The sequence below is a fragment of the Danio rerio genome, chromosome 6 (genome assembly GCF_049306965.1).
Source record: "Danio rerio strain Tuebingen ecotype United States chromosome 6, GRCz12tu, whole genome shotgun sequence".
Classification (NCBI taxonomy): Eukaryota; Metazoa; Chordata; class Actinopteri; order Cypriniformes; family Danionidae; genus Danio; species Danio rerio.
In genome coordinates this window covers 51,672,436-51,697,835 of record NC_133181.1, presented here as the reverse complement: position 1 = coordinate 51,697,835, position 25,400 = coordinate 51,672,436, and the positions used below count along the sequence as shown (strand labels likewise).

Here is a 25,400-nt window from a genome sequence, read left to right as displayed (position 1 = left end):
TTAGAATTATTGGATTATTTTAATCCAATTTATTTTATTTTGAGTTTGTGTGAATTATTCAAAATTCAAATAAACTGAATATTAATAAAATTTTAACAATTAAATTAAGCCAATTATTTTTTAAATAAATACAGAATAATGAAAATAAATATCACATCAAAATAAAAACAACAGTAATGTGAGTAGAAGAAATAATTATAAATAAATAAAATTTATATTATATCATTTGATTGTCTTAATCTAATATTGTTAAGTTTAAATAATCAAATCAAATAATTATAAAATAATAAGATACAATTCAAATAAACAAAAATTTGATTTAAAAAATCCAATTAAATGAAAATAAACAAATTATGTTTAAAATAAATAATACAATAGGATCAAAATAAATTAATACAATGTAAAATGTAATATAAAATTTATATTATATGGTTAGAAATTATTTTATACGATTATCTTAATCCAATGTTTATTCATTTTGGTTGTGTGTGTGTGCAAATAATCGAATCAAACAATTATAAAATAATTCTTAAAATGATAATCATCATCATCATCATCATCATCATCATCATAATAAAATTCAAATGATCTAAAACTTGACTAAAATAATTCTATTAAATTAAAATAAAACAATTTTGTTTAAAAGAAATATCTAAATAAATTAATACAGTGATATGAATAGAAAAGATATTATATTATATCATGTTATGTTATATTCTGTTATATTAATTATATTATTCAATTATTAATTTTCTTTTCAGCTTTGTCCCTTTATTATTCCAGGGGCGCCACAGAGGAATGAACCGCCAACTTATCCAGCACGTTTTTACGCAGTGGATGCCTTTCCAGCCGCAACCCATCACGTCCACACACATTAATTCACACGCATACACTACGGATAACATGCAAACTCCACACAGAAACACCAACTGACCAAGCCGAAGCTATTATTATATTGTATTTTATTATATAATATTATATTATTTTCCCAGAGATGGGTTGCGGCTGGAAGGGCATCCGCTGTGTAAAAACTTTGCTGGATAAGTTAGCGGTTCATTCCGCTGTGGCGACCCCGGATTAATAAAAGGGACTAAGCCGAAAAGAAAATGAATGATTATTATATTATATTATATTATATTATATTATATTATATTATATTATATTATATTATATTATATTATATTATATTATTCATTCATTCATTCAATGGGGAAACATCCACACACACTCATTCAGCACACACACTTGCATACACTACAGTCAATTTTAGCTCACCCAATTATAATATAATATAATATAATATAATATAATATAATATAATATAATATAATATAATATAATATAATATAATAAATGCTGGATAAGTTGGCAGTTCATTCCGCTGTGGCAACCCCAGATTAATAAAGAGACTAAGCTGAAAAGAAAATGAATGAATGTTATATCATATATTATTCATTCATTCATTCATTCATTTTGTTATCGGCTTAGTCCCTTTATTTAATCTGGGGTCGCCACAGCAGAATGAACCGGCAACTTATCCAGAACGTTTTTACGTAGCGGATGCCCTTCCAGCCGCAACCCATCTTTGGGAAATAATATACACACACACACTCTCACACTATGGACAATTTAGCCTATTTCTATCTATCTATCTATCTATCTATCTATCTATCTATCTATCTATCTATCTATCTATCTATCTATCTATCTATCTATCTATCTATCTATCTATCTATCTATCTATCTATCTATCTATCTATCTATCTATCTATCTATCTATCTATCTATCTATCTATCTATCTATCTATCTATCTATCTATCTATCTATCTATCTATCTATCTATCTATCTATCTATCTATCTATCTATCTATCTATCTATCTATCTATCTATCTATCTATCTATCTATCTATCTATCTATCTATCTATCTATCTATCTATCTATCTATCTATCTATCTATCTATCTATCTATCTATCTATCTATCTATCTATCTATCTATCTATCTATCTATCTATCTATCTATCTATCTATCTATCTATCTATCTATCTATCTATCTATCTGTGTGTCTGTCTGTCTGTCTGTCTGTCTGTCTGTGTGTCTGTCTGTCTGTCTGTCTGTCTTATCCGCTATTGATGTGTTTGGAAAACGCGGGAAAACAGCCCAATCCTCGCCCCGTCGTCCTGCTGGACCAATGGGCGGAGCTGGTCACGCTGACGGAGTGAACACACACACACACACACACACACTGCTGCTGCTGCTGCTGTTGACGGACTGCGAGTGGATTGTGTCTGAATAATAATATTCCTGACCTACATCTCTCACACAGGCCCGCACATTTGCGCAAACATTTTGGTCGACACGGCGAGCGCGCGCAACGAAACGGCAGGCAGGATGAGCGAAGTCCAGGGCTGCATGAAATGTGTCAAATACCTGCTGTTCGTCTTCAACTTCATATTCTGGGTAAGTGCAGAAAGTGTTGATGGTTTCTGCGTGATGGTGTCACACATATACAGTATGCTTGTATTTATAATGTGGCACATTCGCGGTCACATGATTTTTGGTATCTTGGTGTACATTTGTTTTCATTCAGCGTGGCTTCTGGCAACAATAGAGGGGAAAATCACAAAAAAATGGGGTACTAGTGTTTTTGTGAAGTGCAAGTAGGTGACAGATGTCGGCTGCGTCTCAATATCTTGTGAGTCGCCTATCTGGACAGCATAGTGAGCATTCTAGGCACGTGCAGACATTTTGAGCATCATTTGTGCGTCAAATAAGCTACTGTTGACATGTTAGACCAGTGGTTCTCAAACTGGTACGTGTACCACTAGTGGTACGCGGGCTGTCTTCTAGCGGTACGCAGAATAATCCAAGACATGTACAAGCAACATATATTTCAAAACTTATCTAAAATGGTTTGAAAAATTGGTTGGCTTTTAGTAGCTCTGCACCATAGACTTTTTAATTGCCAGTTCTGATTGCTGACCCACCAGAGACTATCCGATTAGAGATGAGGCGAAGATGAACGTTTGTGTGAACAACCCATTTATTGTCACCACTCAATAGACTTGACTTATGACACTTGTGTTGTGGTTTTTCTAAAATAAAAACAATAAAAAGGAATATGAATATAAATAATGATAATCAAACAAATTACAATAGTAAATTATAGTCAACAACACAGCACAAAACATTAAGCTTGATAATAAAGTAATGTGCAAATGATTGTGGGCAAAATGTGACAAGCTGTGACAAGCTGCTACTTCAATATACCCTAGCATGCATTGATGTAACCTGAAACCTTGTTAACAGAGCGCAGATTGTACAGCGCCTCACTCACAAAGGCTATAATGGCGCATGCGCCTCGCAGTTTGTTTAAAACAAAGGATTTGGTTACACTTCAACACTTCAAATAGGAAGATAACACTGGCTAATGAACATAAGTGGAACTCTAATACACACAATATGTAAATATAGATATATAAAAGTGTTACAATATGAATTACGGGGTTATTGACACACCTAATATGTATTAACGCACACACATATACATCGCGGCATCGCGACGTCACGGCCATAATAACTACTCACAGAACAGAACAACTTTCGTCATTTACAGGATTGTAAACTTACTTCTGCATTCACGCACAACACTTGTGGCAACCGCTGACAAACAATGATGAAAACAGTCCGTGATCTATTCCTCGCAAACTTTAGCATCCGTCTATGTGTCTCGCTACACTAGAAACTAAAAATCTGTTTGGGTGGGGAAGATTGCGTAGTCACAGATCCTGGACGCTGATTGGCTCAGGTAACGTGTTCTGGTGTATGCGGGGTGCCTCATCATAAAGGACAAAAGACAGAGGTTAGAATTGCACTTATAAGCTGCAGCCTTTTTTACAGCCGCCCCCATATTTATGTAAGAAATATGTACACACACAAAAAGGCTTTATACTGTTGTGGGATTTAAGCTTAATTTAATCTGGAATAGCAGGTAGTTGTATGAGGCGGGCTACTGGTCGTGTGTAAGTCTTTTTTCCCACCTGAACTTTGGCTGTCCTCACTCTAGTATCGGCTCCAGGGTGTACGTCTACCACTTTTCCTACAGGCCAGAGGGATCTTGGTAGTTGTGGGTCAACTATCAGCACTGTAGAGCCAACTTGAGTGTCTGGAGTATCATTTTGCCATTTCTGGCGGCTTTGAAGACCAGGGAGGTAGAATTTGATGTAGTGTCTCCAGAATTGGTCCGCAAGGATCTGACTATGGCGCCATCGACGTCTACTGACCAGTTCTGACTGGGGGTACACTGTCAGGGGGAGTGAGGCATCCAGCCGCCCCATTAAGAGACAATTTGGAGTAATGGGATTAGAGTCAGAAGCATCAGATGAGGTATATCCCAATGGTTTGGAGTTCAGAATTCCTTCAATTTCTGCTAGCACTGTTTGAAGAACTTCAAAGGTCACTGACTGATTTCCAAGCGTGACCATCAAGGCATTCTTTAAAGAGCGAATTTCTCGCTCCCAACAACCTCCAAAGTGGGGTGAATTAGGAGGGTTGAAATGAAATTCAATTTGCTGTTTGGCGAGTTGACTCTGCAGATCAGGGGCAAGAGCTGTGAAAGCTTCCTTCAGCTCTCTCTCACCACCTCTAAAGTTGGTTCCCTGATCAGATAAGAGCTCCTGTGGCTTTCCTCGTCGAGCTGTGAATCGCCTGAGAGCCATAAGGAAGGAATCGGTTTCCAGACTGTGAAGTATATCAATGTACACTGCTCTAGTGGTAAGACATTTGAATATTATTCCCCATTTCTTTTCATTGCGTCGCCCCGTTTTGACAGTATAAGGCCCAAAACAGTCCATGCCAGTAGAGTGGAAGGCCGGCTTAAAGAGCCGCAATCTTGCTGGAGGAAGGTCGGCCATTCTAGGTACTTCTGGTTTCTTCCTCCATTTTTGGCAATGTAAACATTCTCGTTGTAAGTGCTTGATGGCCTCTCTACCACGCAGGATCCAGTATTTCCGGCGGATTTCGGCAAACAATCTCTCTGGACCTGGATGACGAAGTTTTGAATCGTAACTTTGAATTATGAGCTTGGTTGTCGGGTGTCTTGGATCCAAGATGATGGGGTGCATATTATCAGGTCCCAGATATGGACTATGTCGTAGACGTCCGCCAACTCTGATTAAATTAGTTTCGATATCAAGTTCAGGCGTCAGGGCTCTTAGCTTGCTATTGCTGGAAAGTGATTTACCAGCCTTTAACTGGGTCAGGTCTGATGGGAAGGATTCTTGTTGGGAATTTTGCAGGACATCAATCTCAGCACGCCTATAGTCACTGGCTGTGGGGTTACCATTGGCCGCCCCTTGAAGAGCTGTGAAATCAATTAGTTCCTCCAGGGTCTTAAACTGGCTGTAATCTGATGATGCGAAGCAGACCTGTACATGTGTACCAGTTTTGCGTAGTTCGTCTCTGTCTATTTCCTTAGGACTAGGACATTCGGGCCACTGATTAGCCGGATCTTTTAGGAAATGTGGTCCTTGGTACCAGCAACTTTCCAAGTTGAGCTCGCAGAGACTTTTTCCCCGAGTGATGTCGTCAGCTGGATTGCTGGTGGAGGGTACATATCGCCAGGAGTGTTGCTCAGTTAGCTCCTGGATCTCTGCAACCCGAGTACCAACAAATACTTTGAATCGACATGATTCAGACTGTAACCATGCCAGTACTGTTGTGGAGTCGGTCCACAAGATTGTGTGGCGAATGGGCAGGTTCAGTTCAGTTAAGAGTACTTTGGAGAGTTGAGCTCCAGTCAGTGCAGCGCACAACTCCAGTCTGGGGATAGATTGTTGTTTTTTTGGTGCTACACGAGATCTGGCGGTTAGGAATGCCACCTCCACTTGTCCATACTGGTCCTCTGTTCGAAGGTATGCCACCGAGCCATAAGCACGTTCAGAGGCATCACAGAAAACATGCATATCTCTTAGGCTCGTTTCTGTGTCTTTGTTGGCACTACAGTAACATCGAGGAAGGACAATGTTTTGTAGAGCTGGTAACTCTGCCTCCCACTCAGTCCATGTTTGTAGCAGATCTGTAGGCAAATGTGGATCGTCCCAATCCCGTTTTTTATCCCACAGTTGTTGTACAAGAATCTTGGCACGAGTGGTGTAAGGAATGAGGTAGCCCAATGGGTCATACTGACTGGCCAGTATTCTATATATATTACGCATTGTAGTCTCTCTACTATCTTTGGCACGATATTTGTAGGAGAGTGTGTCAGACTGATGATTCCAGAGGAGCCCTAATGTTGATTCCTGAATGTCCGATTTGCCTTGCGATATCCAGAGTTCAGCACTGCTTGATATAGATTCAGGGGGCAGGTGGTTTATGGTGGAAGGAATATTGCTGGACCACTGTCTTAGCTCGAAACCTCCATCTGCCAGTTGATTCTTAATACTGTCCACGAATTCCTTTGCTGCTTCAGCTGAAGTGAAACTTTGTAGGCAGTTGTCTACATAAAAGGATTTCAGTACTGAATTCTGAACATCATCCCCGGGATGACTATGATCAAGAATGTGTTTTTGCAGTGCAAATATGGCGCAGCAGGGGCTGCAAGTAGTGCCGAAGGGGAGAACCTGCCATTCGTAAACAGTGGGTTGCTCCTGGACATTTAGCTCTCTCCAGAGAAAGCGCAAAAGGGGTTTGTCCTCTGGAAGCAGTCTAACTTGGTGAAACATTCCCTTGATATCACTGCTGACCGCAACAGAATGTTCTCTAAATCTGAGGAGAACAGCAAGAAGAGATGGCCCCAACACAGGCCCCGGAAGCAGAAGTTCATTGAGGTTTTGACCGTGATACTGGAATGAACAGTTGAAAACAATGCGATTTTTGCCATTGTGTTCCACCATATGGTGTGGGATGTACCAGGAGCAGGGGGTGTTTGTCACAGCGTTTGGTGGCACTCTCTTAACATAACCTGATTTTTCCAGTTTTGCAATCTCTGTGATGTAGGCGGCTGCTTGCTGTGGATTTTTAGCCAGTCTCCGTTCAGTGGATCTCAGTTGTGACAAAACAGCCTCCTTTGGTGCCTTGAGTTCAGGCATATTCTTGACACGCAAGAGGGGTGTTGCATATCGTTTCACTCCATCCATCTCAACCCTTATTGTTCTCTTTTCCAGAAGTTCCACAGCCTCCTGGTCCTGTCTGGATCTGATGCAAGCCTTGTCGCTGCGCCATGGCAATACATCCATTTGCCATAATTTCTCTACTTGCTTGTAGAGATCAGATTCTGAGGATGTGACTGAAGTGAAAAGACAATGCTGTTCTGTCACGTCTTTCGGCATGTGTTGGACTGGACCCTGCAAGGTCCAACCAAGACGAGTTTTTATAGCAGCTGGTCCCCCATGTGGCCCTAGCCTGACTGGTTCCACTGGGGTGATCAGGTGGGGATAGTCTGACCCAATGAGCAATACAGGGCAGACGGCTTTGAATTCTTGGAGTGGAAGTCCTTTAAGGTGCCGATATCTCTCCTTCAGACTTTTCACTGGATGTGAGTGTTCTGCCAAACTTAGCTGCTGAGCAGTGAAGGCACTAGTGATGTGAAACCGTTTAGTAGGCTGAGCAATGGGTGAGACGGTAAATGAAACAGCTGCCCCTTTGAGGACTTGCAACTCTTGTCGAATAGTTCGAAGTGGGAGTTCTTCAGGCTGACCAGTTAGGCCAAGTTGTTGAGCTGCACTATGGAGGATTATGGTTCTCTCAGATCCATCATCCTGAATTGCATAGGCATTCATCCTTTTGCTTCCATTACTGAGAATCACCCGGCAGATTTTAAGTAGGACTTTCCTACTAGTTGGTGGTTTATGAACAAGGAGAATCTCCTGCATTGTGTTCAACAGACAAGTCTTTGGGTCTGCAGATTCATCCTGAGTGAGCTTTGGGTTTTCAGGCCTTCCAACACTGATTTCATGCAGTGCCATAAGGTGTCGGCTGCTGCACTGTCTGCAGCGCATCTTCAGGTTGCAATCTGCAGATTTATGTGTTCTGCCACAACGCCAGCATCTATTATTTTCTTTGATCCAGCTTTGTTTCTGGTCTTTAGTAAGTTGCTTAAAGTTGCTGCAGTTATTGAGAGAGTGCTTACTGTTGTCGCAATAGGGGCAGTAAGGCTTCAAAGAGCTCCTAGATAATGGAATAGGCGGTGTAGGCTCAACAGTTGCTTTCTCCGTGCCCAGATAGATTGTGGTGGGTTTAATGGCTGGTTTATAGTCTCTTAAGTTCTCTCTTGTGCGTGTTTGGGGCATTCTGCGTTGACTGCTCGCAAACCTTGTGGTGTCCTCCTGAACTTGGATTTCGAAATCTAGCCATTCTGCGAAATCTAAGAGGGTAGGGATGGGCACTTGATGTGGATGTGCATATCGCCGAAACCCTGATCTTAAGTCATGTGGAAGCTTCCCAAGGAGCCGAGACACATGAGACCCACACTGCAACTCAAAGGAGCCATTTCTGCCCAACTGCTCCAGCATGCCAACCAGAGAACGAACTTTAAGGGCGAAAAGTCTAAAGGCCTTCTGATCTCCACTAGCTATATTTGGGCCATCCATTAACTCAGCAATCCGCTGCAGTGCAAGTTGATGCGGCTGTCCATACTGCTGATCTAATGCAGCCATCGTCCTTGTATAGGGATGTTGTGAATGGCAGTATGAGTCTGCTATTAGCAGAGCCTCCTCTAACTTCAGATGGTCAGTCAGTATCTGAAATTTGAAACTTTCTGTAGCATTGGCTGGGAGTATATTTTCCAGAGCAATTTTTAGCCGTGAGAACTCTCTAGGGCTGGGATGGCTAAAGTCAGGAATCATGGGGGTTGGACCGCGGTATGGTCCTTGTTCAGGTGGAGGTGATGGAGTTTGTGTCCTAAACGGGATCTGTGGATGTCTCACAGGATCTTGCAAGTGCCAATAAGGAGGATTTGAATAATGAGCATTCAGGCTTTGATCTCCTTGAGGCACATAGGGGTATGACAAGTTCCCTCTGAGGGCAGAACTGTGAGGTAGGCTTCTAATCTGGTCCCTTGCTTTATACTCAGACTGATATTTGAGTCGTGGAGCGGGTGTAGGGGTGAAGCTCATGTCGTTAGTGCCCCCCTGTGGCCAGACACGGGGTGCAGGTACAGCATGGGTGGAGGTATACTGCCTTGGAGGGGCAACAGGTGCAGGGGGCTGACTTTCATGTCTTTGCTGCCCCATATGAAACTGTAGCTGTCTCATTTGGTGCTGGAGCTGAGTGAGCTCCTTTGCATATTGTTCATTTGCACGCTGGAATATGTCCCTTTCTTGCTGTATCGTCCACAGACTGTTGTGTAGTTTCGCATTTTCTCTTGCTACGATATCAGAAGCTCCTTCATCATCAGACCACTGTGATGGGCTGTCAGCTTCATGACCGGGTAGGACTGGAGTAAAACCAAATGCTCCATCCTGTGTATCATCGCATTCAGCCAGTCTAGGTGAATGAGTGAGTGGTGACGGGGGCGGTGGAACAGGCTTAGGGAGAGTGAATCCAGTGAGGTCGTACTCATCATAACGTGCGGGGAGGACTGACTTCCTCCTGACGCGCACAGCAGGCTCATCCCCTGAATGCTGTGACATCTTCTATTTCTCTGGTCAGTCCTCGATCCGGCTCGAAGGACCATGAAAAATTGGTTGGCTTTTAGTAGCTCTGCACCATAGACTTTTTAATTGCCAGTTCTGATTGCTGACCCACCAGAGACTATCCGATTAGAGATGAGGCGAAGATGAACGTTTGTGTGAACAACCCATTTATTGTCACCACTCAATAGACTTGACTTATGACACTTGTGTTGTGGTTTTTCTAAAATAAAAACAATAAAAAGGAATATGAATATAAATAATGATAATCAAACAAATTACAATAGTAAATTATAGTCAACAACACAGCACAAAACATTAAGCTTGATAATAAAGTAATGTGCAAATGATTGTGGGCAAAATGTGACAAGCTGTGACAAGCTGCTACTTCAATATACCCTAGCATGCATTGATGTAACCTGAAACCTTGTTAACAGAGCGCAGATTGTACAGCGCCTCACTCACAAAGGCTATAATGGCGCATGCGCCTCGCAGTTTGTTTAAAACAAAGGATTTGGTTACACTTCAACACTTCAAATAGGAAGATAACACTGGCTAATGAACATAAGTGGAACTCTAATACACACAATATGTAAATATAGATATATAAAAGTGTTACAATATGAATTACGGGGTTATTGACACACCTAATATGTATTAACGCACACACATATACATCGCGGCATCGCGACGTCACGGCCATAATAACTACTCACAGAACAGAACAACTTTCGTCATTTACAGGATTGTAAACTTACTTCTGCATTCACGCACAACACTTGTGGCAACCGCTGACAAACAATGATGAAAACAGTCCGTGATCTATTCCTCGCAAACTTTAGCATCCGTCTATGTGTCTCGCTACACTAGAAACTAAAAATCTGTTTGGGTGGGGAAGATTGCGTAGTCACAGATCCTGGACGCTGATTGGCTCAGGTAACGTGTTCTGGTGTATGCGGGGTGCCTCATCATAAAGGACAAAAGACAGAGGTTAGAATTGCACTTATAAGCTGCAGCCTTTTTTACATGGTTTATATATAAATATGATGAAATATAGCCTATATTTATGAGGTCCAAGCAACATTTGCAGGTTTTGATCAATAGGATACTACAGATTAACACTTTACATTTAAGTTTTTTTGTTTACTTTTTAATAACAGTAAGCTACCATTTTTTACTTTTAAAAGCACATTTTAATTTAAACGTTGACATTTTATTTTGTTTGTTTTTTCACATATAAGCACAGTACAGTGTTAATGTTTAAACTATTTATAGTGTTTAAAGCGGCTGATAAAAATTAATACTCCTAATAATAGTAGTTAATCGGCCACGTTTTTAAACTGAGCAGAACTGTAGCTGCTTTACTGGGCCTACTACACTAACTTACTGTATTTCAATACTGGTCATTATGATGGTACTTGGAGGGACAATTTTTTCTGAGGTGGTACTTGATGAAAAAAGTTTGAGAACCACTGTGTTACACTATTGAAACATTGAAGTAAAGTTGGTTTTATATTCGTATACTCCTTAATATTATATTTTCATAATGTATTCTTTCCGAAAATATTATAAGTAAATCATATTAGTAGCCAAAGACTGTCAAAGTACAACATTAGATCAGTCAATGTTGTTTTGAAGTCATATTTGCTTGCTGTTTCTGACCGAATATTCAAAGTAGCTTGGTAAACAATATAAGGAGTGTGTTATAAGTTACTGATCGAATGTGTGAATATAAAACCACTTTACCATTTTTGGTGGAGGAAGGCTAGTTAGGACAATAGGAATTTAATTAAGTATATCATTATTTTTAATAATGGATATGTAATATTTATTAGTAATGTATTATTTATTGGCTTTTTAAAGACTTAAATTATGATAAAATATTATTTTTTTTAGATAAAATATATTAATAAAAACTACCAATAATTACCCAATTTAATGTATGTTGTCTATTAATCTAGTAGTATGTGTTCACCTTTTTACACAGGAGCTAATAAACAAATACATATAGTCTTCAAAATATTTCTGATTTAAGATTTAACTACACTATGCAATTAAATGAAGTGTAAAAAGTAGTTTGGAATACAACAATATTTTTGCTTAATATATGTTCATCAACAGCTGTGGAAAAAAAGTTCTCTGGAGTGGCTTGATTTATTAGATATGTGTTTGAGTAAAATGTTTTATTCTATACAGGTCTAGTATTAATATTTATTTAAAATTTCAACAATGAATAAAGTCATTTAGAGCATTTGTTTTCAGAAAATGACAATCAACCAAAATATCAACTTGATTAAAGAACTTGGCATGATTAAAATCAGGTTAAAACAAGTTAAGTTAATGTTGATAAATTGGTATTGTGTTGTCTAACAGTTGCTCATGCCAGTGTTTTTGTGAAGTGCAAGTAGGTGACAGATGTCGGCTTTGTCCTAATATCTAGTGAGCATACTCACTATACTGTCCAGATAGGCAACTCACTAGAAATTGAGGCATGTGTAGACATTTTGAGCATCCATTGTGCGTCAAATAAGCTACTGTTGACATGTTAGACTACTTAAACATTGTGGTGAAGTTGGTTTTATATTCCCATATTCGGACTCCTTAATGTTATATTTTCATAATGTATTCTTTGCAAATTTTACATAAGTAAATCATATTAGTAGCCTAGTCAAAGACTTTCAAAGTACAACATTAGTTCAGTCAATGTTGTTTTGAAGCCATATTTGCTTGCTGTTTTTGAACGAATATTCAAAGTAGCCTGGTAAACAATATAGCGAATGTGTGTTATAAGTTGTCACTAAACGAATGTGTGAATATAAAACCACTTAAGCTCAATTACTGAAACAGCCAACATGTAGCTTTGTTTCAGAATAAAGCTATACATTGGGCTAGCTGTCATAATGTTACTTTTTCTACATTTTTTGGTGAAGGTGCAAGGCTTGATAGGACAATAGCAACTGTATTATAATAATTAATAAGTAATTTAATTAAATGTATCATTATGTTTCTCATTTGTAATATTTATTAGTAATGTATTATTTATTGACTTTTAAAACATATGTTGTGAAATATGGTCATATTTTTATTAAGATAAAAATAGGATAATGAAATAGTTAAGTAATTAAAACCAGTAATTACTTAGAGTATGCTAGTAGTATGTGTTCACTTTTAATGCAAGAGCTGTTAAACATACTTTTCAAAATGTTTCAAATTTACAATAGATGAAACTGCACTATGCCATTTAAAATGTTAAAATTGTTAAAAATAAATATATACATACATATAAATGTATACATATAAATCCTATGGGAAAAAAAAAACATTTCTCTGGATTTGCTTGGTTTATTAGATTTGTGCTGTAAACTAGTGTGCTGCAAAACAGTGACAAAATTTACGTTTAGAAGATATAAAACTGATATAAACATGCAAAGCTTGTAGTTTGTGGATCAACATTTTTTTCCAAATCACCTCATACTTCAGTTTCTCATCAAATCTTTAACAATCAAATACTCTCTAGTATCTAACATGCCCCGCCCTCATCAAGACGCTACATATTTGATGCACTTGAGCTCAACCACTCACTGGCAGAGCGGTGATAAAGCAAACACTATTGGCTGTTTTATATAAAGGGGAGGAGCTACACTATATCTCACCCTCTCTTTTGTGTTTTGGTTGAGATTACGTCAACCATCGAATAAAAATGCACATTTCAAAGCACTTTAAAGCAGTGGTTCCCAACCGTTTTATGCCTGCCCCCCCTATTGTAAGGCCCCTGTTCACATTTAATGATATTATCGCTCATACAAGTTTTCAGTAGGTATGACAAAAAGGGTTGTTTTCAAACTTTACTACTATATCTATGTTTCTTAATATATCTAGATATGTTTATGCACAAATAATAGCCTAATGTACAATCTAAAGGCAAAACATTAGTAGGCCATTTGTATTGGGTGCACCTTGCGGTATTGGGGATGAGTCGTCCGCAAAATATCTATAGAATTTGAACGGCCTCATGCCTTCATTAGCAAGAATTTTGCAGATAATGCACTGTGGCTGGGTCAGGGACTCTGCTTTGAGAAATTTGAATAAAACCATAGTTCAGGTAAACTATCTTGGTATTTCCTGCATTTCGTGTTTCCGTTATTGCTAGCGTTGCGACCTGAAATGTTTGGAGCTTCCTCACCTGGGTTCAATATGCTTGGGTCATTGCTATTAGCTGCTTAAGGTGAATCAGTGAGAAGTTTTTAAAATATGACACAACCCCCCCAGCAGATCTTGCTGAAGCCCCCTTGTGGGCCGGGGACCCCCCCCCCCCCCCCCCCTGTTGGGAACCGCTACTTTACAGGACATGGATAATGTTTATCCAAAATGTCATTTAAATTACTTTTTTTCAGAAAAGGACAATTTACTAAAATCACAGCTGTTTGTTGTGATTAAAAATTAGGTTAAAGCAAGTCATGTTAAAAGTTAAAGTTCTTACATTGCAGGGCTCGAAATTGTCACCATTTTGATCGCATATGCGCCCGTAATTTTGTCTATGCGACCTCAAAATATATTTGGGAGCCATTGTGTGAGTGTATAAAATTGTTGTGTGCGACCAGTTTTTACTGCAAAATGTTCACCTCATGCGTGGATTTAGGAGACATGCACGCCGAATGCATCTCTGCACCTGAAACGCGAAACGCAGCGCTCAGGAATGGTTTAAAACAGTTATCATGTCAACTTGCTGCAGTAAACAAAGCCAAGTCCGTAATGCTTGCCCCACCTTCGCGCTCTTCTTATTGGCCCACCACTGCTCTAGCACTGAAATATCAGCTGTCAATCACTCAGTCAATGCCTTCTGGCTTGGGATGACAGAGAGAGCTACTACCGCGAAAAATTGTAAATTGCTGAAGATGAGAACGAAGGTAACACTGACAGATTTTGTTTTAGAAACCATGGCATCTAAAGTTACAAATAATGACACATCTTACTAGTGATCATGTGCTGAATGTTAATCCACCATCTACACTTTTCCAAGAGTGGATAAAAGACTTCCATTGGCTTCAAGTCCGCTTTAAAAAGTCTGTGGGATGGAATAAATTTTCAGGTAACTGTTTGCCACATCTAGCACGCAACTTTCAGTTTAATCCTTCATTTAATCGGCAGATGCTGTCCGCCGTGCAAGCGGCAGCTATATGTCAAATTTAATACCACGTACACCATCGCAAACGGCCTTGCACTGAGTAAACTAATATCGCTACTCATGAAAAGGCCGGTATTGCTATTATATGACATATGCACATAATAAAGGTACAGTACATGTCAAAAGCATCAGTGCAATATCAGACAGCACCTGTGAGAACAGCAGGGTTATATTGTTAACAGATTCATCTATGTCAAACAGTGCCTGCAGGGCCAGTAAGTGGTCCGTGTATCTTTTGGTCACTCAGTTATGTTATAAAAATCTATTTTCTTGTGATATTGGGATTTCGTTGAGATTTCGTTTCCTCATGCATGCATATATATATATATATATATATATATATATATATATATATATATATATATATATATATATATATATATATATATATATATATATATATATATTATTTTTTTATTTTTTATTTTTTTTTGCTTGTTTGATTACTGTTGATTTCAAATGCAATAAATATGTTTGTATAAAACTTGTAGTAACGGTGCTTATAATAGGTGTGTGCGACTAAATTTTGGCTGATGCGCCTACATTTTTTAAGTTAGGAGCACCGGTGCTACCAAGCAAAAAGGTTAATTTTGAGCCCTGCATTGGTATTTTGTTGTCTAAATGTTGCTCATTTAATGTATTGCTTGCCATTTTTTCGTTAGGACTTGTAAACTTTTAAATACATTTTTGTAGGTGTGAAACCAACACACAAACTATGTTTGCAGAGCATAATCTTCAGTGTTTCCTCAGTACTGGGTTGCGGCTGGAAGGGCATCCGCTGCATAAAACATATGCTGGAATAGTTGGTGATTTATTCTGCTGTGTTGACCTCTTCAATAGATACTAAGCCGAAGGTAAATGAATGAATGAATGAATGAATGAATGAATGAATGAAGCTGCAGTGTATCTCTATGCCACACAATAGGAAAATCTGTTGCTTATTGTTTTTGGTTTTCTGTCAATCCATTTGCATGCTGGATGTTGTCCTAGCATAATTTATTTGGCTCCCAGAGTAATTTTCTAGTATGCCCCACCAGATGAGAGGGACAAATGTTTATACAGACTCTCAGAATGTTGTGACATTTCAACGTTCAACAACTCATGCATAGTCAAATAAGCTGTTTATATGCATTCAGTAATCATTTGAGGTTGCAATGTGATGTCCTTTGGTCAACAGCGCATGAGTCTGTATTGTGTTGCAAAGTGAAAAAATGTAATTATTTGTAATGCAGCAAAATGTACCAACAGCATCATTTTATACTTGCAGTATGTAAGAAGCAAACAACATGCATAATCCGCCATAAGTGGCTTTACAAATTCCTCTGTGGCTGTTTTGAACAGTTTTAAAGATCGCTGAATGGGTAGATCTTCAAAAGGCAGTCTTCAGTCTGTAGTACAAGATCAGGTTACTGCAGAGTTGTTGAAAGTCTTCCACTCCTTTATGTTGCATTGAACACTTCTTTATTCACCTGCATTGAGTCCTGAGGGCTGTTTTCCAACTCTGACTGAGCGTTTTTTGGATAATCGCACCTTCAAAGGCAAGGCCATGGTGACGATTACGTATTATTATCACATACAAAGTAGAGAGATGAATTGGTAATGTCCTCAGATAATGCGCTTACAGCATGTCCCTTGAGGTGGAACTAAGGTTAGTGTTATCATTTTATTGTCTTTCTTGCTTGTAACACTCTTCGTTTTTATCAGTTGCTTGATGAACTTAGAATTTAGCCTTTAGTGCTGTAAATGAGTAAATTCAAGACTCTCTATCTATAAAGTCCATATAATCTAGACTTTTTTTTCCCACATTGCGACAGTTTATAAAAAGATAAAATAATAAATGAGCAAAGAGTGGGCATGGCTTGTTTTTTACTACGAGCAAATTGTGTGTAGTAAGGCAGGCATTTCATTCAGAAAGATGGGACAAAAGGTTTGGGAAGAGTTTTTACAATTTAACAGACATCTCCCCCTCACCATTTCTGTTTGTTGTCTAATCTGACAGCTGGAGGGGTGTGGTTAAGTATGTTAGCCACGCCCAATACCTCGGGCGGATGTTAGAATTTAACTGAAAACAAACAGGAAGTGCTATTTCACATTATAATTTTAGATTACTAGAGCAAACTATTTTTCTTAATGATATCCACATGAATTCATCACAGAACTAGCAATGTGAGCTAACAAAACCATATGGTTAGTTTTGATTTCATTTGTACTTTAAATGAAAGTTATTCTTATTTTAGCTTTAAACGAATGTTTCTCTGAAAATTTTGTTGTCTGGGATTACATTAACGTTACTCGCCATTTCGCGAGCTAGTGTAACGCGTGGCGTGCCTGACTGGAGTAGTGTTTGGAGGTTGGCTCTTTTGTGTCGGGGGTCCAGGGTTGCTGGGGCAAGGGGGGCAGAGCCAGCACTAGTAGTCAGGCTGACACAGAAGCTATCAAGATTGCTAATGAGCGCATGCTTTAATAAAGTGATATTCTGAGTTCAAAAGCAATGGTCTACTGTTTAACTTGACAGCGGAGAAGGCATCATGTTGTCTGCCACGTCATTTGGGATGCCATGTTGAGCGTTGCTGCACTGAAAACATTGTATTTTGTACTTATTCCCTTTTAACTTTTTAGATATTAGTCTGAATTGAATCATTCGGTTTGTAATGCAAACCGAACCAAAAGTCTCGTACCGAACGGTTCAATACGAATATGCCTATCATTACACCCTATATATATATATATATATATATATATATATATATATATATATATATATATATATATATATATATATAAGAATTTAAATGTACAAAAATGTTTAAATAATGCTTAAATATACACATGAAGTCTTAGAGTCAAAACATTTAATGCATAATTACACAGAACATATAAGATAGCACAAGTTACTATTGTAGTATTATTATCTTGAATTTATTACCTTTTTTGCTCAGTTTTTGCTTAAATTTAAGTTATTTTATTTCAGTATTTGAATTGTAACCATCAAATAATAATTTTAATACTTGCAATCAAAAGATATTTTTTTAATTATATATTTTAAATTTTGGCTTAATACAAATATGTTTTAATTTTGGCAGCCACGCTGCATTGGCTAAAAGCTGCGTTTTCTACACATTATTCCATTTTATTTGAATGTGAAAGAAGTCATTTTAAAGCCTTTCTACCATTTTTAGTCTTGGTTGCTCAAAGCCACACAAAAGCCGCAGGAACCGTTCAAAGGCCGCATGTCACTCCTCCAATCCTCATCACACTGTGATTTTGTTACTGCACTAATGGCCACATTACATTGGCCTAAACAGTTAGTGTAAGATGTAATGTAGGGCACAGTGGCGTCAGTCATTGGTTATCAGTGGAGTGGTCTCACTGCAGCGGACAGCAGGGCCTTTGTTTTAGAGGAGGGCAGGCAAAAAAAGAAAAAAAAAAGAAGTGGGTCGTTGTCCTGTGCAGTTTAATGTTCTGGTGTTGGACAGGGTGGGTATGAGGATGGCACCAGGGGATGGTGGATGCCAGAAGAGCGAGTCGGTCAGACTGGCACAGCCTGCCTGCGGATCACAGTCACATTAAAAACTATTTCTTAAGTTAATTACTGTTGAAATGGGAATTTCACAAAACACGTTAGACAGTGTTAGATCTTCTGTTATAATTAGCAACACTGGAAATATGACTTTTGCTGTTTGTTAAATCTACTTACATAAATTGAGCTGAAACAAAACAATTTTAGAGAGTTTTTGGGACAACTTAATTGTTTTGTGTTCAATCAACTTAATTTGTAAAAACTAATTAGTTAACTTAATTCCTTCATGTTGTCTTAACACAAATTGATTCAATTTACAGTGTATGTTTGTAATATTATTTTGTGTGTCACAAATGCGTTTAGAGTAGGGGAGCCCAAACTTTTTTTTAGGAAGGGCCAAAAACCAAACTTGATTGAGTCTAGTGGGCCAAAGGTAAATGTATTTGCCGTGGGTAAATTCCTAATTTATTTAATAATGTTTACAAATGAATAGAAAATATTGCTTTTTATATATTTTTGTACATTTTCGAATGAACTTAGTACAGTAAAAACAAAACAATCTAATTGTTAACAGAATTACACTCGTTTTTGCCTTGATTTGCTCGCTGATACCTTCTGGATAGTTGACTATTTGTTAAGCGGCAGTATTAACAGTCTTTTAAAAATCTGATTCATTTACAATATTTAATTGAAACTTTTAATTTCAGTTTGCTTTTCTTGTAGCTCAGCAGTAGAACAAACAAAAAAGGTTACGTCAAATTAGAAATGATGATCTCTGTGTTAAAGGCATTCACTCCAACACTGTCCATAACACTCCCTCTCCTCTCAGATGGGATGGTGGGCCAAACCAAAGGTTACAATAGACCAACTTTGGCCCATGGGCCCTGCTTTGGGCATCTCTGGTTTATAGGATTTATGAAGCTTAAATATGATAAATTGATATAATTACGAACAACAAAATAATTGCTTAAAAAATAAATTATGAGATTCTGTTGAGTAATTATGACATAAAAAGTCAATAATGAGATAATAAAAACATAATTATGACAAATAAATACTGATGATGTCTATAAAAAATAGACAAATTTGTCATAATAAAAAAGTCATAATTATGAATGATCAAATTATGATTATTTTTGTATGTGGCTTCAATGAGCTTCCATTTTTAATTTCAGCTTTTTACAACTTAACTGACTTTGTATGAAATAAGCTTAGTCATTTGTAATTATGACTTTCAGTGTCATAGTTATGATTTCCCAAAGTATGTTTTTTTCTTGCTTGGCAAAAATGAGCTTCTACAAGTCATAGTCTCATTAATAATAATATTTATAACTCAGTTATAATTGGCTTTGTATGTGATAATGTTGATATTGTCTATCATAATTATTATAACTTTGTATCTCATAGCTGTCTATCTCATAAATTACCAAAGTGTGCTGTCATAACTCAAATCAACTCAATCAGTGAGTTGTTTACCATAGATTCACTCCGGATGAATCATTTGAATCTGTGTGTTGTTTAATGGAGACTAATTATTTGAACAGATCATTTGAGTTAAGGCTCAGGGAGTTAGATATTGGAAAAAACTTGTTTTGATATTTTGATTTTCTGCTATTTATATTGCAATATTTCACCAGATAACTTTTAAGAGCTTCATTCGGGAAATAATGAATCAATTTAGATTGATTGGGATGATTTTGTAGTTCATTTGCAAATAAGTGTAAAAAAACGAATTACCAGCATAATTAAATACAGTAAAGCAGTACTCAGGTTTCAAAATAAAATAATAAAATAAAGCTGTATAGTCTTTTGTGTGTGTGTGTGTGTGTGTGTGTGTGTGTGTGTGTGTGTGTGTGTGTGTGTGTGTATATATATGTGTGTGTGTGTGCGCTTATACAGTTGAAGTCAGAATTATTAGCCCCCCTTTAAGTTATTTTTCTTTTGAAATATTTCCCAAATGATGTTTAATAGAGCAAGGACATTTTCACAGTATGTCTGATAATATTTTTTGTTCTGGAGAAAGCTTTATTTGTTTTATTTCAGCTAGAATAAAAGCAGCGTTTAAATTTTTAAAAAACATTTTAAGGACAAAATTATAGTAAATCTGGCTTCAACTATATATATATATTTATCTATCAACTATATATATATATATTTATTTTTTCCCCCAGTGATGGGTTGCAGCTGGAAGGGCATCCGCTGCATAAAACATGTGCTGGATAAGTTGGCGGTTCATTCCGCTTTGTCGACCCCGGATTAATAAAGGGACTGAGCCAAAAAGAAAATAAATGAATGAATGATATATATAATAGAATTAATCTTTGTTAAAGCTACAAATGTAATAATTGCTTGTGTCCAAATGTTTAAACTAGCTTAAAATGTTAAACACAGACCTTAAAAACACACACACACACACACAATTGAATAACTTTATAACTGCCAATGTCATATTTACCAAAGTGATTCCATAACTCAAAGCCAATGATTTCAGCATTTTATGTTTGCCTAACCACTGTCTGCAGTAATGTTTTTTGCATGTCATCATAATTATGGCCTAATCTTTTATAATAATGCCTTTCTATGTCATTTTTCTAACTTGCCAAAAATAGTTTTTTCTCATGTGGCGAAAATAAGCTTCTATATGTCGTTTTTGTTTTGGATCTTGTGAACGCAATTGAACTAGTCGTATAATTTCATTTTATCAATTAAATGAACCAACTAGATTCGAACTAGAATTGTAATAACAGAAAGACTTTCTCTGGTGTCCTTACGGATAGCCAAAAGGTTGCTTCCAGTGTCACAATAAATCACTTTATCTTACAGAATTTCAATCAATGCTCTATTTCAGTCAAGGTTATCCCTCCTGTTACGGTGACGGGCAAAAATATAAAGTATCCTGTTCTCAAAGTCAACCCCTGTGTTTTATGTTTCTACCTAAATGTACCACAATTGGAATAAAACAGTAAAGGTCATGAAAACATTTGTGTGTCTGATGTGTTTCTCATGTTTCAGCTTTCGGGCTCTCTGGTGTTGGCTGTGGGATTATGGTTGAGGTTTGACCCAGACACCACCAGCCTCTTATCCGAAAATGACGCACCTGAAAACTTCTTCATTGGTGAGTTGTAGATTTTTTTTTTAGCCCACACCTAATGTTTACATAATAGGTCTCATACAGGTTTCATACACTTGCATAAATTGAAGGCAACATATAGTGACTTTAGGAGTGGAAACCACATTCACTCCCTGATCCCCATTCAGATCAGGTTGTAAAATCAGTGAATCTTGGTCACACTTTATTTTGATGATCTGTTTGTTGAATTTAAGTTACATTGCATCTGCATGCCAACTAATTCTTATAAGATTACAAGTAGATTGTTAGGTTTGGGTTAGAGTTATGGTTGGGGTTAGGGTTACTGTAAGTTGACATGTACTTGCAAAGTTTCTTATAGTCAGTTAAATGTCTGTTGAAGGAGCAGTATCAACAGATATTAAGCAGACAGTCAACAGATACTCAAATGGACCATCAAAATAAAGTTATACCGAATCGTTTACTGGAGACTCACTCTAAACTGATCATTTCAATCATTGAGTTGTTTACTATAGACTCACTCTCAAAGGATCATTTGAATCAGTGAGTTGTTTACTGAAGACTCACTCAGATTGAATCATTTGAATCAGTGAGTTGTTTACTGAAGACTCACTCAGATTGAATCATTTGAATCAGTGAGTTGTCTACTGAAGACTCACCCAGATTGAATCATTTGAATGATATAATATCAGTGCTGTGCAGATTGATCGAAATCTGTCTTAAAGCAGTGCATGCCGGTTAGAAATTTTGTCCGTATTGATGCTGCGTGGATGCCACGTGACTGTCACATGTGGCATCAAAGTACCGCGACAGGATAAGACGATCGATTCAACCGGTGCAGCATCTGAAAAGCGACGACAGGAGTTGCGATGACGACACTGATATTACACAATTGCCCGAGTTCACCGCATGACGACAACCACGTGTGTTTCAGATTTATTATTGGACAACTTCCGTCTCACAAATTTCAAAACAAACAATTAACTTTTTATACCCTCCCTATCTTGTACACATCATGCTTATTAAAAGACTGCAAATATTGTACTGCTGGATCATCTTTTGTTAAATTATTTGTTCATAATGCCTAGATTTGCACAGGTTTATTCGACCTTTTTATTTTTAATTTTCTTATTATTTAGAATATTTACTGCATTCAGCTTCTTAAATGATTTAAATGATATATTTTAGTAAATAAACAAAATTTTTACTCAAGTAAGTCTTACAGACTTGTAATAAATGATATAACACCCCTTTAAAGATTTCTTATTTATTTCCTGTCAAGCTGGTTCTGCAGAAATTTTTAAAGTGACATTGATGTACCAGCTCTTTCTGGGAAATTTCTACTAAGTGTAGCTCATTTATTTTGGTTCTTTTGTTCTTTTTGGATTAAAGTGCTTTTTTTAAAATACCTTTATTATCCAAAATAACCCTTATTGTGGACATTTATTTCCTTTTTATGTATGCTTTCATTTGATTGAAGAATGAAAAAGACGCGTCTGCGGTAACATGCTTTTTCACTCACGGCTGTTAGTAAACCATTCAAAAGATTCACCTCTCAACGCAAAAAGCGCGTTCACTGTGATCGGCCCCTAATGCAGCCAAACCCCAAAAATATTTAAAATAATATTTTTTAATAATTTAACTGATTCCATTAATCGGTTACAAACACACCCTTTCAGTTAACGGTTAATCGGGTATTCTGAGCATCTTTTGTTCCTTTACTTGAAAGCTCAGATTTAATTATCATAATTTCTTTTGTTTACAGAGTTTGAGGTTTACTGTATCGTTATTATTATGTACACCTTACAGATGTTGATCTATCTTAAGGTTTGCTTTGATTGTTCAGAATTTACACTTTACCATTGCACACACTTTGTAACATTTTATGTATCAAGTTTAAGCGTCTCTTCAACACTTTAACAGTATTTTATTGTAAAGAGATGAGATATTTTGTTTAAATATTTTTGTTGTTGACTATTAAAACTATTTGCCTTAGCAGTGTTGGAAAAATTAAAATAAAGTGGTTAAAAAATCATATTATTCCTAAATGGATTATTAAAAATATTCAATAATTATTGATATTGAATGAAATTAAACATGATTTCATGATATTTTTCTGTAATATCACAGAGTCCTAGTAAAAAGTACACTATTTTATTTTGGAATGTAGTGAAGTACAAGTTTTCTAAAATGAATATACTTTTATAGAGCACATACTTAAAATATATACTTAAGTACAGCAGTTAAGTAAAAATACTTACTATCCACCGCTACAATTGGCAAAAATGTTTTAATAGTTTTAGTTGCGTTGTTTCTGACCAGTAGTCATTTGTGTTAAATTAAATATTTTTGTAAATGCAACAAAAGCACACCAAATAAATCTTGGCATACTGACTCGTTACATAATGCTAAAAAAATCAGATTAGATCTCGCAAGATTAAGTAAAAAAAACTGTAATTTGCCAAATAAACATCAGACAGACAGTAAGTTATCATATTTTTTTATCATGCTGAATTTTCCATTGTGCTCTACATTAATAGCATGTGTTGTTATGCTCATAATTCTACCACCTCCTGTATATCATCAATCGCACAGCACAGAAACGGTAATAAAGACGCCCATAGCTCACTGTTTCATTCATAAACACAACACCAGTTAACAAAGCAGCAGGCTCCTACAGCAATTTCAGCCTGAGATTTCCCATCTGCGTCATGGAGCCCCAATGGCCTCTGTAATGGCGTATCTGATATTGGTTTTAGCCGTGATGAATGAGCAGGGACACAGATAGTCCTTGCTAATGGCTAATGCTGATTTCTCACAGGAGAGAACGTGTAACTGCTGGGGGTGAATTATAAAACCGTTATTTCCTCCTCAGCTCCAGTTTAGTCCCCAGAGGTGCTCTTGCTTGTGAAGTTGGTTTCTCCATATACCTCCCTGGTCTTGGTTGTAGTGATTTGTTTGTTTATAATGCTTCAGGTGTTGATAGGGGTCGGTAGGTGTTTATGGGCGTTTAATTGCACATAATGATTACCCAGCTTCATCATGTTTGTCCTCTCATGGCAGCAAAGAGATGATTGATAATACCCTCTATTGACCTTTCATTCGAGCATTTTATATAGACAAAAAACGAATTAATAAGTTTATGAAAGAAGTTGCTATGCTGAATTGTAGGGATAGTTCACCTAAAAATGAAAATGATCTCTTCATAATTTATTCACCCTCTACTTGTTTCAATAGTTTCTTTTTTCTCTTGAAAAAAGATCATTAGAAAAATGCCCCCCCCCCCCCCCCCCCCCTTTGATTTTCTTTTTTTTTCTTTTTAAAATATTTCACAAATGATGCTTAACAGAGCCAGGAAGTTTTCATAGTATGTCTGATAATGTTTTTACGTCTGGAGATATTTGTTAGTTGTTTTATTTCGGCTAGAATAAAAGCAGTTCTTAATTTTTTAATATACATTTCAAGGTCAATTTTATTAGCCTCTTTAAGCTATATATTTTTTGATAGTCTACAGAACAAACCATCATTATAGAATAACTTGCCTAATTACCCTAACCTGCCTAGTTAACCCAATTATCCTAGTTAAACCTTTAAATGTCACTTTAAGATGAAGTAGCTTGAAAAATATCTAGTCAAATATATATTTACTGTCATCATGGCAAAGATAAAAGGAATCAGTTATTAGAAATGAGTTATTAAAACTATTATGTTTAGAAATCTTTTAAAAAAATCTGCTCTCCGTTAAACATAAATTAGGGGAAAAAATAAACAGAGGGGCTGATAATACTGACTTCAACTGTATGTATGTATGTATGTATGTATGTATGTATGTATGTATGTATGTATTATTTATTAAATGTAAAAAATGTTATATATGTATTTAAATTTCAAATAACTGCATATTTATTGTATGTAGTTTCAAATGAAATTATTACTCCAGTTATTATTGCTTTTATTACTATTACCATTATTAATA

The 25,400-nt window shown here is 36.8% G+C and overlaps 2 protein-coding genes across 2 annotated transcripts in view; one reads left to right on the top strand and one right to left on the bottom strand.

Annotated features, from left to right (window-relative positions):
* The first annotated feature begins 2,244 nt into the window (after window positions 1-2,244).
* tspan2a (tetraspanin 2a) overlaps window positions 2,245-25,400 on the top strand; it is a 52,045-nt gene continuing 28,889 nt past the window's right edge. The window contains 2 exon segments of the mRNA NM_001018150.1: window positions 2,245-2,462; window positions 21,349-21,451. Of these exon segments, the coding sequence (NP_001018160.1) occupies window positions 2,394-2,462; window positions 21,349-21,451 (172 nt within the window). The 5' untranslated portion in view covers window positions 2,245-2,393.
* On the bottom strand, window positions 3,028-10,506 carry LOC103909845 (uncharacterized). The gene is made up of 2 exons (XM_073954618.1): window positions 10,390-10,506; window positions 3,028-9,854 (listed from the first exon to the last, which is right to left on the bottom strand). The coding sequence occupies exon 2, from the start codon at window positions 9,629-9,631 to the stop codon at window positions 3,977-3,979; it is 5,655 nt and encodes a 1,884-aa protein (XP_073810719.1). The 5' UTR covers window positions 9,632-9,854; window positions 10,390-10,506; the 3' UTR covers window positions 3,028-3,976.

Bases quoted from the DNA above. Each gene is read 5' to 3' on its own strand.
- LOC103909845 (XM_073954618.1), bottom strand. From the start codon at position 9,631: ATGTCACAGCATTCAGGGGATGAGCCTGCTGTGCGCGTCAGGAGGAAG.